Source organism: Hevea brasiliensis, chromosome 14, assembly GCF_030052815.1.
Source record: "Hevea brasiliensis isolate MT/VB/25A 57/8 chromosome 14, ASM3005281v1, whole genome shotgun sequence".
Lineage (NCBI taxonomy): Eukaryota > Viridiplantae > Streptophyta > Magnoliopsida > Malpighiales > Euphorbiaceae > Hevea > Hevea brasiliensis.
The window spans coordinates 43,727,187-43,745,908 of record NC_079506.1 but is presented as its reverse complement, the minus strand read 5'-3'; the positions used below and the strand labels follow the sequence as shown (position 1 = coordinate 43,745,908).

Genomic DNA, 18,722 nt, shown 5'->3' with positions numbered 1-18,722 from the left:
TTAAATAAAGAGGTGGATGATAAACATATTGATCTTCAGCATTGTCCTATCTACTCTTTTATATGTGCTCAGTAGAAGTGTGATAATATTAACACAGGTGAGAAAGGGAGCAGCCATAAAAACATTATTTCTAAGTCAACTATAACTTTATTAAATCTTAAAATACAACCACATCCTCACCCCTTTAACCAGATGACTTTACTTGTTATAGGAAAGCATCTTCTTCCAACTCAAATAAGTAAATATGAGGACGAAGTTTATTGCTTTGCTTTAAGCTTATGTCATTCTAGAATGCAAATCATTGCACGACCTCAATATAACTAACCTCATTAGGAGATACATGTGTTTTTAAACACAAGGGCAACAACACTATTTTAAGACTTGCTAGGCCCTAACCAAGAGTAGACATCCCCAACCAACACCCCCCCCCCCCCCCCCCCACCACCTCCTCTCTTCCCTTCTTTCCAATTTTCCTTTTTTCTTTTTAAAAAAAAAAAAAACACACACACACACAAAGACATACACACAAACAACTTATACAGCAAATTATAGATCTTTCTTAGGAAGTGTTGATTAGTCAGCGAAAGACTTCCAGATACTTTTACTTTATGTTTGGTTAAATTGATTGGACTAAAATGGGCAAGGCAATTCGGAGCACTAATTGAACATGATAGAAGTGGATTTTTGTCCTATTTAGTTCCCTTTATTTTTTCCCCCTTTTACCTATCCAGTGTAGTCAAAAGCGCTCGCTTAAGCACAATGACAAATAGGAAAGCGTTTTTACATATATGCTAAGCAGAGCGTGTTTAGTGAAGCAAGGGCTTTTTGCACTTAAAAAGGCAATGCGCAAAGAGCCTCAACTTCAAGGCTAATGTTGAAAAATGTGAGATTAATTTAGATGAAGATTTTGATGGAAATTGATCTTATTTCGGAGATGAGGGTAAAAGTGTTGAGGACTTTGATGGAAAATTTAGTGAAGATCTCTAGCTATGAATTTGAAAGCTAAAAATCTTTTGGACGTTTGATGATTTCTTAAGAGTTTAAATGTTATATAGAAGATTGTATTTTCTTTATATATTACATTATTAGTTTACTTTCAATAATTTTGCGCTTCCCTTTTTTGCACTTTGCGCTTTAAGTGATGGGGTAATGCATTGCTTTGACTGTGCCTTGTGCTTTTAAGAGCCTTAAACTCATCCAGTACCACAGGACAATAGTAACAAAACTTTGCATTTAAAAATAGATATATATCCCCAATAAAAAAAAATGCAAATAAATATTATTTACATATACGTTAATTTACTATACTTCCCTATATTATTTAGTACGATATTTGTTTATTTATTATATCAACAATTATTTGTCTCAAGTCACCTTTTCGCATATTGACCCATCCCTCACACTCAACATACACAGCCTTGGAGTACTTATTTTCTAATGAATTATGTCATTGATTAGGCAAGTTTCTTATGCAATGCTTGACAAGTTAACTAGCAAGTACCATCTACAAGGGATATTCAAAATATTATTTAATTTAATTCATAGCTCCTAACCACCTATTGATATAGGAAATATTAGAGATTTTAGGACTACTTATTTTAAAAAAGAAATATAAGTAGAGTTTTATTTTATTTAGGAACTCATGTGATTGTGATTTCTAATTAGTATTGAATTTAAGGTTCCCACTCCTAATGTTAGTAGGATTACAAAAACTCTATATATAGGCCTATGTTCTTTACATATTCTGGTAGACGTTTTTATGAGAATTGACAATTGATTTGAGCTAATAAAATTGAGAATGTGTATCTCTATATTGAAATCACGAGCCAAGGAGTGTGGATTATAAACAAGCAGGTCTCAATGCTAAACTAGGCTTGAAACTAGGCTCTCCATCACATGGATTTACATCATAGTCGCACATAACAAAAATAGGCCTCTAATGGCTGTAACATAACAGTAATTGCCTGTCCATATTCATTTTTTTTTATGAAAAATTAGCAAAGTTCATAAAATAAATCGTTATCTAAAAATAGAAGTAAAACTAATACACAAAATTAAGTAACAAACTTAAATACATCAAATAAAGAAATTAAATCTATCATTTTTACAAAACCATTAGCATTAATCAATTTAAAACTAAAACAACTATGTAGATAGTAAAAAAAAACTATCTTATACTTAGCAAACAATATTGAAGCCTAAAAGTTTATTTGATGTTATTTTTTAATTACTTGTGAATTTTACTAAAATTAATTTTAGAAATAGTTCAATAGAGAAATAATAACCTATAGATTGGGCAAACTAATACTTCATACCATAAATTTAACAAAAAAAACCCTAGCATCCAACATTTTCTCCAGCAAATAAGCAAAAAAACACTAAAAATAAAAATAAATAACTCATCCTTTTCAAGATATAGCCAATGGATGTGTAGAACTAAAAGATAGTTATGATATCAGCTCAAAAGACAATAAGTGAAAGATTTCTAGAAAAATATAAAATTTTAGAAGGAAAGTTGACAAAGAAAGTGAGACACAATAGCCTAAAACTCCCTAACCAGAAACAAAGCATGAGGAAGAACGATTGCCCCCATCTAAACCTAAAAAAAATATAAAAAAAAAAAAATTAAAATAATGCACCATTACCATTATTTAATGGTAAATAACGGTTGTTACCGTTATACAAAGGCCGTTACAAGTACATTTTCTGCTTTTAAATAATGGGTGTTATGGTAATGGAAACCTAAAAAAATGTAACAGCCATTCATTAAGACCATGCTCCATTCATTGTCAAAGGCTCGCCTCGAGGCACAAGGTGCACCATGCGAGACCCATAGCAACTAAGGAACACAATGGTGCACGACCTCCAGGAGGTGAACTAAGGCCCGGGGCGCGCTTCACAAAGGCTACCCACACCCATGCAATCATAGAAAGTAAATTGAAAAAAGGAGAAGAAGAAGATCTAAAAAATCAACTTGATTGTATCCTCTCCTAGGCTTAGGCTGATCTAATTTCTGATCTAGATCTCCAAGTATGCTTTTTTTTCTTTCTGCTCCTCTCTCTCTCTCCCTCCACCTGACCCATCTGGGTTTTTCATTTTCCTTTCTCTTCTATGCTTTATTTTCCTCCTCCTCTCTCTTTCAGAGTCTCAGATCTGCAAGAGTTCATGGCTCCATGCTCTCCATTTTTTTTTCCCTAACTGCTGTGTTCAGAAAGTAACTGTGCCCTTTTCTGATTCTAATCTAATGGACAAAAACAATCTTTATCAATAGGAATTGTTGTGTATTAACATTAGAATTTTGATGGATTATTCATATCTTTATCAATTAAATTACATTACATGTGTAAAATAAATAGATAGTTACTCTTAATGAATTTATAAAATTCAATTTAAATTATTTTAAGTTATGTTTAGTAAGGAATTAAACTCCATCTAAGTAGTTTGTACTTAGCCGATTCCAAGCCCGGATAAAGAAGGGTTACGGTAGGTAACAACCAACGTAAAAATTTCATCACAGCTCATAATATGGATTCTTATGATATAAACGTTGAGGCGTCCTCTACTCGCGACGCGCTACATCGGAGCCTTGGTGTAGTGAGAAATATACAATGGTGTAGGGCGTTCACCGAAAGCGACGCGCCATGCCAGCGCCCGGGTGTGTTGTTAAATGAGCAAGGGTTCCCACATCATAGACGGATATAGGCAAAGAAGTTAGTCCATAGAACAGAAAATAGAATAGATAGTGGAACAGAACACAAGATTGGCATAAAGAACAATAGAAGATATCATAGAAAGAGATCAATTAGGAAGGAACAGGATAGGAGGAGAATTAGGGTTGGTACTTGGAATATTAGATCACTTACAGGAAAATTAATAGAGCTTGTGGATACCTTGGAAAGGAGAAGGGTGAATATTGCTTGCATTTAGGAGACTAAATAGGTAGAAGAGAAAAGCAAGAAAGTTGGTAATTCAGGATACAAACTGTTGTTTACCGGAAAAGAGAGGAACAAGAACGGAGTGGGCATGATCATAGGAATACCAATTGAAGTGTGAAAGTGTTTGGGAAATGTGAGAGTGGCATGGTTAGTTAAATTGTTTAATAAGATTTTAAACTCAAAGAAAATGTCTGATGAATGGAGGAGGAGTATTTTAGTACCTATTTTTAAAAATGAGGGAGACATACAGAGTTGCTCAAACTATAGGAGAATTAAACTCATGAGCTATACTATGAGTTGTGGGAGAGAGTTGTGGAACATCGACTACGTCATGACACTTCGATCTCTCCCAATCAATTTGGCTTCATGCTAGGACGTTCAACTATGGAAGCGATCTTTCTCATTAGAAGCTTGATAGAGAAATATAGAGATGTGAAGAAAGATCTACATATGGTTTTCATCGATTCAGAGAAGGCTTATGATAGTGTTCCAAGAGATGTCTTATGGAAAGTGTTAGAACAAAAAAATGTATCTATTAGGTACATACAAGTGTTGAAAGATATGTATGAAGGAGCAACTACTATTGTGCACATGGTAAGAGGGGATACGAGATTTTCCTATCTCGGTTGGATTACACCAAGGTTCAAGGAGTCAACAGAAAGCTAGAACTTTGGAGAAGTACTCTAAAGCCAAAGGGCTTTAAGTTAAGTAAAACAAAGATAGAATACATGCATTGCAAGTTCAGTAAAGGCCGAACTAGTGATAGGAAAGGAGTTAGTTTGGATGGAGTGGTATTGCCCTAAAGTAATCACTTTAAATATCTCGGCTCAATCCTTCAAGTAGATGGGAAATGTGAGGAGAATGTTAGTCATAGAATTAAAGTCGGATGGTTAAAGTGGAGACATGCCACAGGAGTTTTATGTGATCGCAAGATTCCCAATAAGTTGAAAGGAAAATTTTACCGTACAGCCATACGACCGGCCATATTATATGGTAGTGAGTACTAGGCAATGAAAGAGCCGTATGTGTTTAAAATGAGAGCTGCGGAGATGAGAATGTTAAGGTGGATAAGTGGCCATACTAGACTAGATAAAGGTCGTAATGAAAGTATTAGAGAAAACGTAGGAATGGTACCAATTGGCGATAAATTGAGAGAAGGGAGAATGGGTTGGTTTGGTCATGTGAAGCGTAGACATACGGAGGCTTCGGTTAGACAAGTAAAGCACATTGGGTTAAAGGATAGAAAGAAAAGAAGGGCTTCAGTTAGACAAGTAGAGCACATTGGGTTAGAGGATAGAAAGAAAAAAAGAGGTAGACCTAAACTGACTTGGAGGAAAGTAGTACAACACAACCTAAAAGTATTACACATTTTCGAAAATTTAACCCAAAATCGTTTAGAGTAGAGAAAGAGAATCCGTATAGCCGACCCCAATAAATATTTGGGATAAAGGCTTAGTTGAGTTGAATTGAGTTGAGTATGTTTAGTAAGGTATTATTAAATTAAATATATAGTAAAATTTAAAATTATAATGCAATAGAAAATTAAAATTATCATTTTAATATTATATTTTATTAAAAATAAAATTCATATAATGTATTTGAATGATAATTTTTACTCATGTATTTAATTTAATTGACAATGATGGTGGTACAATAAAATAAAAAAAATAAAATATCTTGATTAGATTTGTAATACTTATAATAAAATTTATTTTTATGATAATTTTTTTATTTTTGTGCCTCACCTCGCTCAAGCCCAAGACTCCTTCCCGCCTACAATCCAAAACCCCTTGAGCCTTGAACTATGCTCACCTTAGCCATTTTTGTTTTGTTTACCAACACTTATATGCCCTTTAATTTTCTTGTACATTGCCAATTGTGACTTGCCCACAACCCATATTCCAATAACTCCACCACCCCCCTTCCCCAAGGTGCAATTGGGTTTGGTTCACACTTCACATGCCCAATTGTCAATTGGCATCACAGCGGTAGCCCATCCAACTTGTATCTAGCTTTCCTTGTAACTTTACCCTCAAGTCTAGCTCGCTAGGCTGGTAACTTTACCCTCAAGTCTAGCTCGCTAGGCTAGCCCATGGGTCTACTTTAGTCGAGCTCGATTAGCTTGGCTCAAGCCACCATGCTTTTAAGTCCCGGATCTATGGCCATTAGGCCTTACTGCTCTAATAACACGTTCAAATCACGGCCAAAGAGTGTGGATTAATAAGGCAAGCCTTCATGCTGAATTTGGCTTCCACCTGCCTCATGACTCATGGAGGCCTAATATTTGAGCTAATAAAATTAAGAATATGCCTCTACCAATTAAACAACATAAAAACCCTTATCTATTGGTTCTAGTGTTATACATCACCTACCCTTCTATATTATAGGACGAAGAACCTTAAGGAGCCTAATAAATAAAGCCAGCCAATTAGAAAAGGATTTAACGTGGATTTTTGGCACTAATGAAAACTCTGCCTAAGTAGTTTGCGCTTAGCCGGTCCCAAGCCCGGATAAAGAAGGAGAATTGCGGTAGGTGACAACCAGCGTAAAAATTTCGTCACACCCTATGATATGGATTCAAATGATATAAACGTTGGGGCGTCCTCTACTAACAACGCGCTACGTCGGAGCCCAGGTGTAGTGAGAAATATGCAAGGGTGTAGGGCGTTCACCGAAAGCGACGTGCCATGCCGGCGCCCAGGTGTGGTGTTAAGTGAGCAAGGGTTCCCACATCATGGACGGGTGTGGGTAAAGAAGTTAGTCCATAGGACAGATAGTAGAATAAATAGTGGAACAGAACACAAGATAAACATAGAAAATAATAGAAGATATCATAGAAAGAGGCCAATTAGGAAGGAGCAGGATAGGAGGAGGATCAGGGTTGGTACTTGGAATGTTGGATCACTTACAGGAAAATTAATGGAACTTGTGGATACCTTGGAAAGGAGAAGGGTGAATATTGCTTGCATTCAGGAGACTAAATGGGTAGGAGAGAAAAGTAAGGAAGTAGGTAATTCAGAGTACAAACTGTGGTTTACAGGAAAGGAGAGAAACAAGAACGGAGTGAGCATAATCATAGACAGGACATTGAAAAACGCAGTAATAGCTGTGAAAAAAATAGGAGATAGAATTATACTAGTAAAGCTAGTACTAGAAGGAGAAACAATAAATATAGTTATTGCTTATGCCCCACAAATAGGACTAGACAGTGAGAGTAAACAAAGGTTTTGGGAAGATATGGATGATTTAATGCAAAGCATATCGAATGAAGAGAATATTTTCATTGGTGGAGATTTGAATGGGCATGTAGGAAGTGATAGACAAGGTTACGAGAATGTTCATGGAGGTTTTGGTTTTGGCAGTCGAAATGAGGAGGGAAAAAAGCATCTTAGATTTTGCTATGGCATACGACCTAATACTAGCAAATACCTACTTTATAAAAAGAGAGTCACATTTAGTGACTTTCAAAAGTGGGTAACATATAAGCCAAATCGACTTCCTCTTAACTAGGAAGACAAATAGAGCTCTATGCAAGGATTGCAAGGTCATTCCAGGATAAGCTTTAACAAGTCAACATCGGTTGGTGGTCTTGGATGTCAAGTTTAGGAACAATTCAAGTAAGGTCAGAAGAAATAGTGTAGCTCGAACAAAGTAGTAGGAGTTCAAAGGAGTAAAGCAAGTGAAGTTCCAAAATGAGCTCTCAAGTCCGAAGTATGGAAGCTGGATATGGAGGCCAATGATATGTGGATACAGATGGCATCAAAGATTAGAGAATTAGCTAGAAAAGTACTTGGAAAGTCTAACGGACATGGACCACCCTCAAAAGAGAGATGGTGGTGGAATGAGGAAGTACAAAAGGCAGTGAAGAGAAAAAGGGAATGGTATAAGAAATTACCTAAATGTGATAATAATGAGGCATTTGAACAGTACAAGATAGCAAAGAAAGAGGCAAAAAAGGCAGTTAGTCAAGCAAGAGCACAGGCCTTTGAAAAGTTATATGAGAAACTTGGAACTAAAGAAGGGGAGAGATATTTATAGATTAGCAAGGAGGAGAGAAAGGAAATGTCAAGATCTCAATCAAGTTAGGTGCATTAAGGATAAAGAAGGAAAAGTGTTGGTGAAAGATGAGGACATTAAAGAAAGATGAAGAAATTATTTTAATGATCTCTTTAATAATAGTCAAAATGGTAAGAGCGTGAATATAGATTATAGAACAATAGAAAAGAATATGAATTATACTAGAAGGATTAGATCTTTAGAAGTAAAGGAAGCACTTAAGAGAATGAAAGTGGGTAAAGCTTGTGGACCCGATGAAATACCAATTGAAGTGTGGAAGTATTTAGGAGATATGGGAGTGGCATGGCTAACTAAATTATTTAATAAGATTCTAAACTCAAAGAAAATGCCTGATAAATGGAGGAAGAGTATTTTAATACAGAGTTGCTCAAACTATAGGGGAATTAAACTCAAGAGCCATACTATGAAGTTGTGGGAGAGAGTTGTGGAGCATCGACTACGTCATGATACTTCTATCTCTCTCAATCAATTTGGTTTCATGCTCAGTCGTTCAACTATGGAAGCGATCTTTCTCATTAGAAGCTTGATGGAGAAATATAGAGATGTGAAGAAAGATCTACACATGATTTTTATTGATTTGGAGAAGGCTTATGATAGTGTTCCAAGAGAGGTCTTATGGAATGTGTTAGAACAAAAGAGGATATCTATTAGGTACATACAAATATTAAAAGATATGTATGAAGGAGCAACTACTATTGTGCGCACAGTGGGAGGGGACACAAGAGATTTTCTGATCTCAATTGGATTACACCAAGGATCAGCCATAAGCCCTTATCTTTTTACATTAGTTTTAGATGAACTGACGAATCACATACAAGAGAGTATTACTTGGTGCATGATGTTTGCGAATGATATTGTTCTGATAGATGAGACACGAGAAGGAGTCAATAGAAAGTTAGAACTTTGGAGAAGTACTCTAGAGTCAAAGGGTTTTAAGTTAAATAGAACGAAGACAGAATACATGCATTGCAAGTTCAGTGAAGATCAAACTGGTGATAGGAAAGGAGTTAGTTTGAATAGAGTGATACTGCCCCAAAGTAATCACTTTAAATATCTAGGCTCAGTCCTTCAAGTAGATGGGGGATGTGAGAAGGATGTTAGTCATAAGATTAAAGCCGGATTGTTGAAGTGGAGACGTGCCACAGGAGTTTTATGTGATCGTAAGATTCCCAATAAATTGAAAGGAAAATTTTACCGTACAGCCATACGACCGGCTATATTATATGGTAGTGAGTGTTGGGCACTGAAAGAGTCGTATGCATCTAAGATAAGAGTTGCAGAGATAAGAATGTTAAGGTGGATGAGTGGCCATACTAGACTAGATAAAGCCCGTAATGAGAGTATTAGAGAAAAGGTAGGAGTGGTACCAATTGAAGATAAGTTGAGAGAAGGGAGATTGAGGTGGTTTGGTCATGTGAAGCGTAGACATACGGAGGCTCCAATTAGACAAGTAGAGCACATTAGGTTAGAGGATAGAAAGAAAAAAAGGGATAGACTTAAATTGACTTGGAGGAGAATAGTACAACATGACCTAGAAGCATTACACATTTCTGAGGATTTAACCCAAAATCGTTCAGAGTGGAGAAAGCGAATCCATATAGCCGACCCCAAATTTTTGGAATAAATGCTTAGTTGAGTTGAGTTGAGTTGAGTTTTGGTACTAATGAACTCTACATACAAATCTACAAACTAGTCCTGCTCTCTTCAAACCAAAGAAAAATGCTAATGGAAAATACATCATGCAGTAAAGGTCACAATGAAGTACAAGTTCCCCATCCATGGACCTAAAATATCAGATTCGTTAATTAGTTGTTGCTCGTTTTAAGTCACACATTCAAACTATTCATCATCAAATTCAAATTAGACCAGACAAATGAGATGAATTGAAAACTAAACTTGAGAGCTAAGAAGGATTGGATTCCTCTAGATTGTTCATTAATCTAATAAACCCTATATTATGATCATTATGACTGATTTATAATTGTTTGTATATAAAAATTCTTAGTCATACATTTGCAGCTTCCATGTTTATATAAAGCTAGAAGAAGTTCACATATATCATCTTCATTAAGTTTTTTTGATTGGGCAAAGAATATTATACTTAACCTGGAGAAGAGTTTTCTTATGCAATATCAAGAGTGTTTCTTCCATTTTTATTATTTCAACACATGGTATAGTTTCGTCAAAAAAAAAAAAAAAAAGGTATAGCAATTGATCCTAGAAAAATTACAACCATGAAAGAATGGCCCCAAACTAAATTAACATTTAACCAAACCATAGGTTCAGCACTATAAACATGTAAATCATGTAATAGTTTAATTGGAAACTCCTAAGGACAAGGGATTCAAATTTCATTTCGTTCTATTTGGAGTTTTGGACCAATACTTATGTATGGAATCCTTTTCATGAGTAGAACTCAATTCATTTGTTAATCCAACAAAAGAGATCAAATTTTGCATGAAATATATTACATTGCAATAAGAAAATGAGAAATCCACTATCATAAACCAAAGATTACAGTTCAAAGCACCATTATGCTCTTAATAGGGTAATTTGCATGGAATCAAATAATGGCCGCAACATAATATAACAACAATTAACAAATTCTACTGGCGAACACACATACTTGAGTAATATTTTTAAATATTAATTTGAAAATCAGTTTCTAGATTGATACTGATTATTTACAATTTTGAGAAAATTACAAAAAAAGTATCTTGTGGTTTGAGCGATTTACAATTAGGGTCACATGGTTTGGTTTGTGATAAGTAGGTACAATGTTGTTTGGTGTCATTAGCAAAGTGAGTCTTTTTTCCTCCAACTTCATCAAATATTACTGATTTGGTATTAAATATTCACTTAAAAATCTTTTTAATTATAATAATGGGTCCCACTTCTTCCACTTTTTCTTTTATATTTATTATTTATATTACTTTTTTATCTACATCTCCATTCCAATCGCCCCATTCACCCATTTGAACAAGTCCTTGACTCATTACTGATAGCCAGCGTCTAACATCTCTCTTGCAACCTTTGAAAACCTTTCATCTCACCCCATTTCTAGCTCAATTTGCTAACTTTCCAAGTAAAGTTTTGTCTTCTTCAACTCCTTATTCCCCTTTGAACCAAGGGAAAAGAAAGGAAAGATCTTTCTCTTCATAGGTTAAAATTTTAAAATTTTTGAACCATGGGTTTTAATTTGGCTTGAATTTCCACAAAGTTCACACATATTTCTTTGTTGCAATAACGATTCCTCTTATCCCTCCAATCCTCCACAGGAACACACCACCACCATCTTCATCTGCCTCATCACCTGCATTTCTTTCTAAGAAATACACCACCACTATCTTCATCTCCCTCCTTCCTCCTCCTCCTCCTCCTATGCCTACACAGGCACAAAAATCATTTCCTCTAGAGTTAAGAGTCTAGAACCAGTGTCCCATCTATTACAAAATAGTATAGTTTGAATTAATAACTAAAATGTGGAAGTTCTTGATGGAATCAAGATATGTAATTGGGTTTGAGGAGGACAAAGTCCCTCAACAATGAAATATTGTACATGAAAGTCTCTAGAAGCCTATCATGCCATATTATACAGTGACCATGGGAGCAAGTTTTTCCCCAACAATAAAAAGTATTACCTTTATTCTAATGCAATCTTGAATGAAATTGAAATTTTCAAATTGTTAAATTCATACAACGCCCATCACAAAATCAACAAAGCCAATGAATAATAGGATGACCATAGTTGCCATTAAAATTGGTGTTGTATTAGGCTTTGCTATTGTAATCCCTCTCCTATTCTCCTTGATTGTTTGAAGGAGAGTAAAAGACAAGGATTCTACATATACGTCTCCATGGTTTCCCTAATTTGTTTCAATGACAAAGGCTACCAAGATCCATTGCGCCAAGAAGAAAAATTAAGAGGAAGATAGAAAAGAAGAACGAAAGGGAAGGCTTAAAGGGGAGAAAAAAAGCTTTAACGAGAACTTAGCTACAGGGGGAAGGGGAGAGGTGATGGTGATTAAAAAATTATTTTTTATTGAATATTTAATGCCATGTTAGCAACATTGGACAGTATTAGGGAAAAATCCTCAATTTGCTTACAGCACCAAACCACAAGATCTTACTTGAAAAGGCGTCAAACCACAAGGTACTTTTTGTAATTTCCCCAACAATATTTATTTTTCATCATCATTGAACCATCGCATAGAAAGGTAAGACGAAGTTGTGCATAATATATGGTGGAGAAAGGTTTGTAATAATCCATGGAATACATTGCTGAGAAATTAAATGCATAAGTTAATTTTTATTGGGTTATATTACAAAGTAGAAATGGAAAAAAAAGTGCATTTTTCGAAATGTTGTCTATTTTTTTTAGCTTTATATCATTTGGAAAACAAGCTCATTTCAACATGTTTTCCAATTTTCCAATAAAAAGTTCGAAACTAAAAATGGAGAAGATAACCAGATAAAGAAAATGCAAAACTATTTCAATTAAATAAACAAGAACTTGGTGATGATAACAATAAAAAAAAAATTAAGGAAGATGTTTATCTTCAAGTTCTTTGCAATTGAAAGTATCTCCCAGTCCCATACTCAAAAAAAAAAATTCAATAATTTAAAAGCGCATGAATTTATATTGTAGACATGGAAGATAAGCTACATTTGTAGGCAAAAATTGTTCTTTATTCTAACATTAAGTTGGCAATGAAGCAAGTAGCATTCTTAACCATGTAATTACTATGCTTCAAATAAATGAGTTCCCCAATGGAATTGATACGATCAAGTACAAGTGTTCTCTTGACTCAAATTAGATTCAAATTTTGAAAAAAATAACTTATCTATGGAAAACATATTTGGCCAAAAATAATATTTTTTTCTTAGATAAAAAAATAATTTGTTTAATAATAAATAAACAATGAAAATTTTTGGACCTACGTGGACTTCATTTTTTATTAATAACTGCATAGGTTAGAAAATTATATGATAAAACGCAGTTATCATCAATTTTTCGCAATAGCCAAACATGATTAGCAATGGTCAATTGATCAATGCATATGTATATAGTGGTTCCTTTATATTAGTTTGCAAAAGTTCAAAAAATGACTTCTTGTTTTAAGAGTGGTAAATGACTTAGCATTTTGAAAGTGAGAACTCATTTTTCTAGAATATGCCTTAATTTTTCCATTGATAGGAAAAAATTTTCAATTTACTAATTTTCAAATCGCTTTGGGAGGAAAACATAAAAATCTCAAAACACCAAAATATGGAAAAGATGTTTGCCAACCATCAAGATTATATTAACTTCCTTATTCATGAAGGTTAATTGTTTAAAGTCACTAGGTTATGCATCCTAATACCCCATTTAGGGATTTTTCACATGTGGGAAATAAAAATGGAATGGTTTAGCATTTTAGCAAATAAGTTTAATAAGGACAAAATTATTATTATTATTATTATTATTATTATTATTATTATTATTATTATTATTATTATTATTATTATGGCCATCTTCAAGAACACATTTCTAGACTAGTCTCTCAATGTTGTACTTCCAACTAGTCACTAGGCTCAAGGCACATTAGGCACACACCTGAGTGAGGTGAGGTGCAAAAATAAAAAAAAAAAATTCCACAAAATTAAAATAAATGTGAATATTCATCAAACTTCAAATAACATAACACTAAAAATAATAATAGCTAATAGGCATTCAAGTAGTAATTTTGCAATCCACATAAAATAAAAAATAAATAAACTACTAAACATTTAAGATGGTAATATATTGAAACTTGATGATCTTTAATGTCTTAAAACTAAAGTCAAGCAATCATAAAATAATTGCACTTCAATCTTCATCAAGAGTAGCATCAAAACTAAAGTCAAGCAATCATAAAATAATTGCTCTTCAATCTTCATCAAAAGTAGCATCATAATCTTCTTCATCTTCTTCTACACATTGATTTCTTGATACTCATCTTTAAAATCATTATCATCATCATCTTCCTCATCTCTAAGAACTAAAGAAGTATCAATTCTTAAGTTAGTGGATGATTCATTTCCTTTTTCCTTTGGCATAGAACTTGAAATAGGTGTAGAGTAACATATTTTTTGAAAAAAAAAAAAAAGGATAATAAGATAATGGTAGTGTTGAAAATGGAAATATAGGAGGTTTGCGATGGTTAAGCCTAGTAAGCCTTGAGCCTAAGGTTAATAACAATGTTATCAAGGGTAAATGACAATAGTTTGGATACCCCTCTTCCTATTTTCAAAATTCTTGGGACAAACCCAACAAATATAAGCCTTGAATAAAAATATTAGATGCTTCACATGAAGTCAAATTGCTCTTTAAAGGAGTTTAACCGCATTAAGGACCAGATGCCTTGTTCTCTCACATTCAAATACCATCAAGTTTATTTATTTTCAAAGACACTCTAGAACTTGTTTGCTACAACCTTTTTAAGGCTCTATTCTAGTATAACCTCCTTGCTTAAGACTCGTTGCAAAATAAGTTCACTAAAGCTTATCGATCTACCACCCCCCCTATCTAAGTGGCTTGCTAATGCTACAAAGATTATTTGTTGGCTACATTGAGTTTGCTTTTTTAACAAAAATTTATGCTAGACCAATTTTAGATCATCTCCATTACAATGCAGACCAACAAAGCTAACTTGGGTATACTCAAAAGGAAGATTCAATCTAACTAGGCTGATAATTTATTTTGTTAGACAATATTCATGTTAAATAAAACCACCAGAGATACTTCTTTATTGCGTGTAGACCCAATACTATTAAGCATTCTAGTAACCATTCAGTCAATATTTCAAGGCCCAACTACATCCATCCAACACATGCCTCAATACAATAGAAGCTCACATCTTTTCATCTTCCATATTCTATCCATGCAACAATCCTCAAAGACAATAAAAAGCTATTATACTTTTAACACCACACTAAATCAATATTAGAACACCACAACTCGCATGCCTACTCCCATTCCATCACATCTCATCCCTTTGATTCTTTTATTCTCACCTCATCCCAAATTATCACCTTTTTTTATTGCACATGTATTTCTTACGCTCCCATGAATATCATCTGCCTTGGCCATCCTAAGGTTTTAAATTAAGATGGTGGTGGATATATTTCTTTTACAAATCTTACCAAAAAAAGATTTATCAAAGAATTAAAAACAAAAATGTATAGTTGTTAAAAAAGTCCATGAGATTTTGCATGAATAGCACTTCAGCCCCTACTGTTTAAAAAATATGCATACCTTATTCACTCTAGTTCAATAAGTTCAACAATCTAGTTCCAAACACACACACACACACACACACACACAAAAACTTTATCACAAGTCAATCCTTGGATTTGATAATTGGAATATGCTTTTACTGTGAAATTTTTTTGTTAATACTTTTGTCATCGATTTTTAATATCATAAATTCCATTAGTTTGTCAAATTTTAAGTTTACCATAGTGTGTAATTTTGAACAATAATGGATTTTCGTGCAAAACCTTAGGGACTTTAACTAATTATCCTCCTCGCCCTTCCCCCCACCCAAAAAAAAAAGGAAGTATAAAAAGTACCACGAGATTTCAAGCCACTTTGTTGTGAAATTTTGATTCCACGTGAGTTGTACTTGTACCATTTGCACTTAACACTACTAGTTTATGACAATGTGTTTGATCATATTTCAGTTGCTAAAATGATAGTATTTTTCCAATAACATTGTCAAATACCAATGCAATTTGTGAAATAAACACGATTGGTGTATATAAAAATATCAGATGATGGCCACTCACAATCCATAACAATTTATCATTGCTTAATTTTTATTTTTAGACGCATTGCCATTTGTCCTCCCTTGGTGTAAATCCAACATCCACCACCTCATCCCAACTTTGACCTTAAATAACTATTTGATTGACCTTCAAATTAGACCTGCAACAATTGATTTAAGAACCTCAAAGAAAACCCACCATAAACCACCTATTATGAATACCCATGTTAAGGAAAAATACCCTAAAGTGGCAAAGTTCTTACATACTAGATAAACCTTCCAAAATTCCTAGAAAAATACTTAATAGTGGTGAAGTTCACATGTACTAGCTAAACTGTGCAAGCTTGATTATGTGATAGAAATCCATCAATCATAAAATCATAGATCCCGAGTGATCCACCAAGCCAAAAATCACAATCCCCAATCATAGACTAATAGGTGTTATAAATGAATCAAGGCCTCAAATTCACCAGGTTTTTCCTCGTCCTCCTCCTTGCAAATGTTAGATTTGTTACTCACTATGCTACATAGAAGCCATGGATATCCATAATATATGGCAAATGTTCCTAAACTGACCAAATAAATGTGAATGAATCTTATCATCTCAGTGAATAATAGGACATATGATAACCTTAAATTTGTCAATATATCTAATTGTAGTAATTCAAACATAAAAATAAAAATGCTAAATAAGGAAAATATTTCATATCCCAAGAGACTATTTTACGCAAAGCTGGTCAATCCAAATAATGTCAATTACAACACTCACAAAGTTACAAAACGGCTTCACGTTAAAAGTTATTGCTGGTTAAGTACACCAATCAACTTGTCAAAACATGCCACAGCTATACTGCCCTCGCTTTTAAAAAATTAAAAAAAAAAAAATACACACACGGAGATATAAGTAGAATACATCTCGTAACAATAACAACTTTTTCATAAAGTCATGGCTTCCATGCAGAAGGAATTTGGGTTTGAATTATCAATTTCACTTGGACTATTATGAACAATGAAACAACATAAAAGAAATTTCACCTGAATGGCATAAACCACTGCATTAATTGTGAAGAAACTTGGCCTAAGTCCATCAGTAGATACAGCACGTGCCTGCTCAATATACACTCCAAAATGTTAACAGAGCCAACTTAATCCATTGCAGACTGAAAAGCAAATTAAGCAGACTGGTAAGGAAGCATCACCTGATAGTATATCTCTGCCCAGAACAAAACCAAAAGTGCATATGTTGTGAAGAAAGCAAGACTCGGCATATCAAGCAAGATATGTTGGACAATCTAACAAAGCATATATCAGCAAGCTATAAATTAGGGCAATGTTAGAATGAAAAAATTAGAAGACTTATTCAAAGTTGGAAACTAACCGGTGGATTTATACTTGCTACATTTCGGCGAAAAATGAATACTAGACAGCGAACTACAAGATAGACAAAAGCAGAATGATAAGAAAACAGTATAATTAAGACATAAGAAATGAAGGGCAAATATCTGAAAGTTTAAGGTATCCGGCACAAACCCCCATTCACCAAGAAATTGAGAAAGTGGAAAACCTTCTGTGTAGTCCAACCATACTCTGGAACTCTCAATTGTATCCGTACCAGTTGAACCTAAACGCCATATAATTTCTTAAAGAAGCAACACCACCAAAAGAGGGGGAATAATGCAATTACGTACATTGCATATGGAAATAGACGAAATTGGCCTTTAGTAAACAGAAAATTAATAATGACATGCTCAATTTGAAACCCTAAAATCCCTAATGAACTGAACCCTATTCTCTCGATTCCCAAATTCATGCCATACATATTTAGCTAATAAATTACAAATGAGGCCAGAATTGTAAATTAATCAAGCAATTGACAATTCAGGTGAAAAATACTATAAACAAACTGACCATTCAAAATCCAAATTACAAACTTTGCATCAAACAAAAAATATATAAATCATGTTAAAATAAAATGAAAGAGACAGAGAGAGAACTGAAAGTATAATAGAGGCGTACAAGAGCAACGGCGGCTACAAGGCCATAAAGAACGGCCAGAACGTGAAAGATGCGATCTTGCCATACTACCGATTCGTTTATATCTTGCCACCAACTAGAAGCGTCTCTCAATTTGTAGGCTATAACCGCCGCCGGAACTTCTACGCCGTTCCTCCCCATCTCCTCCGAGCCGGAGATTGATAAAAAAAAAACTATTTTCTTCGGTTTTTCAAACAATATGATTACAGGAAGGAAGAAGGGATCCGTTCACGTTCCTTTCTTCTCCTTTTTTTCTTTTTTATTATATTATGGTTCCAAATAGAAATGGAGGCGAAGAAAAGGCCGGCGAGAGAAAGGAAGGAAGGTTGGATGAGACGCGGGGGATTTTCTCGAAGGAAATGTGACCGGCTATAACCGGTGGTATTATTTTGGATGATTTTTTTTTTTTTTTTTGTGGCGTTTTCAGGTAACAGGGAGTCAGAGACATTCCACGTTCTCTTCAATTCCCACGTTGCTTCGTGCGGCGGATGTGCGCAATTTTGGAGAGTTTCGAATGGATTTAAAAAATTATATTAAGAGGGCGTTGCAATTTTGGAGAGTTTCGAATGGATTTAAAAAATTATATTAGGAGGGTGTTTGGTTCACTTATTAGATATAATTGATTATTGATAAACATTTAAATATATAAATTATAGTATTTAGTAAGTTTAAAAAAATAAAATTGATAATTGACCAGCAATTGATATGATATTCATCATTTGCAGTTTGTATCAGCTCTATTTTTAGAGTTGTTTCTCACCGGTTGATAGCTGATTTGATTTTATTTTTTATTTTGATCATATTATCTTTTTTTATTTAACTTAAAAATTAATATTTTTATTTTTTATTTATAATTTTAACATTTTAATTAACATATTTCAATTTTATT

At 34.0% G+C, this 18,722-nt stretch overlaps 1 protein-coding gene across 1 annotated transcript in view; it reads right to left on the bottom strand.

Moving 5' to 3' along the window:
• LOC110672810 (tobamovirus multiplication protein 3) overlaps positions 1–18,331 on the bottom strand; it is a 30,101-nt gene extending 11,770 nt beyond the window's left edge. The window contains exons 1-5 of the mRNA XM_021835700.2: positions 17,816–18,331; positions 17,330–17,420; positions 17,178–17,230; positions 16,999–17,091; positions 16,835–16,906 (exon numbers count right to left, since the gene is read on the bottom strand). Coding sequence (XP_021691392.2) covers positions 16,835–16,906; positions 16,999–17,091; positions 17,178–17,230; positions 17,330–17,420; positions 17,816–17,974 — 468 coding nt within the window. The 5' untranslated portion in view covers positions 17,975–18,331. The remainder of the gene's footprint in view (positions 1–16,834; positions 16,907–16,998; positions 17,092–17,177; positions 17,231–17,329; positions 17,421–17,815) is intronic.
• Positions 18,332–18,722: the final 391 nt, after the last annotated feature.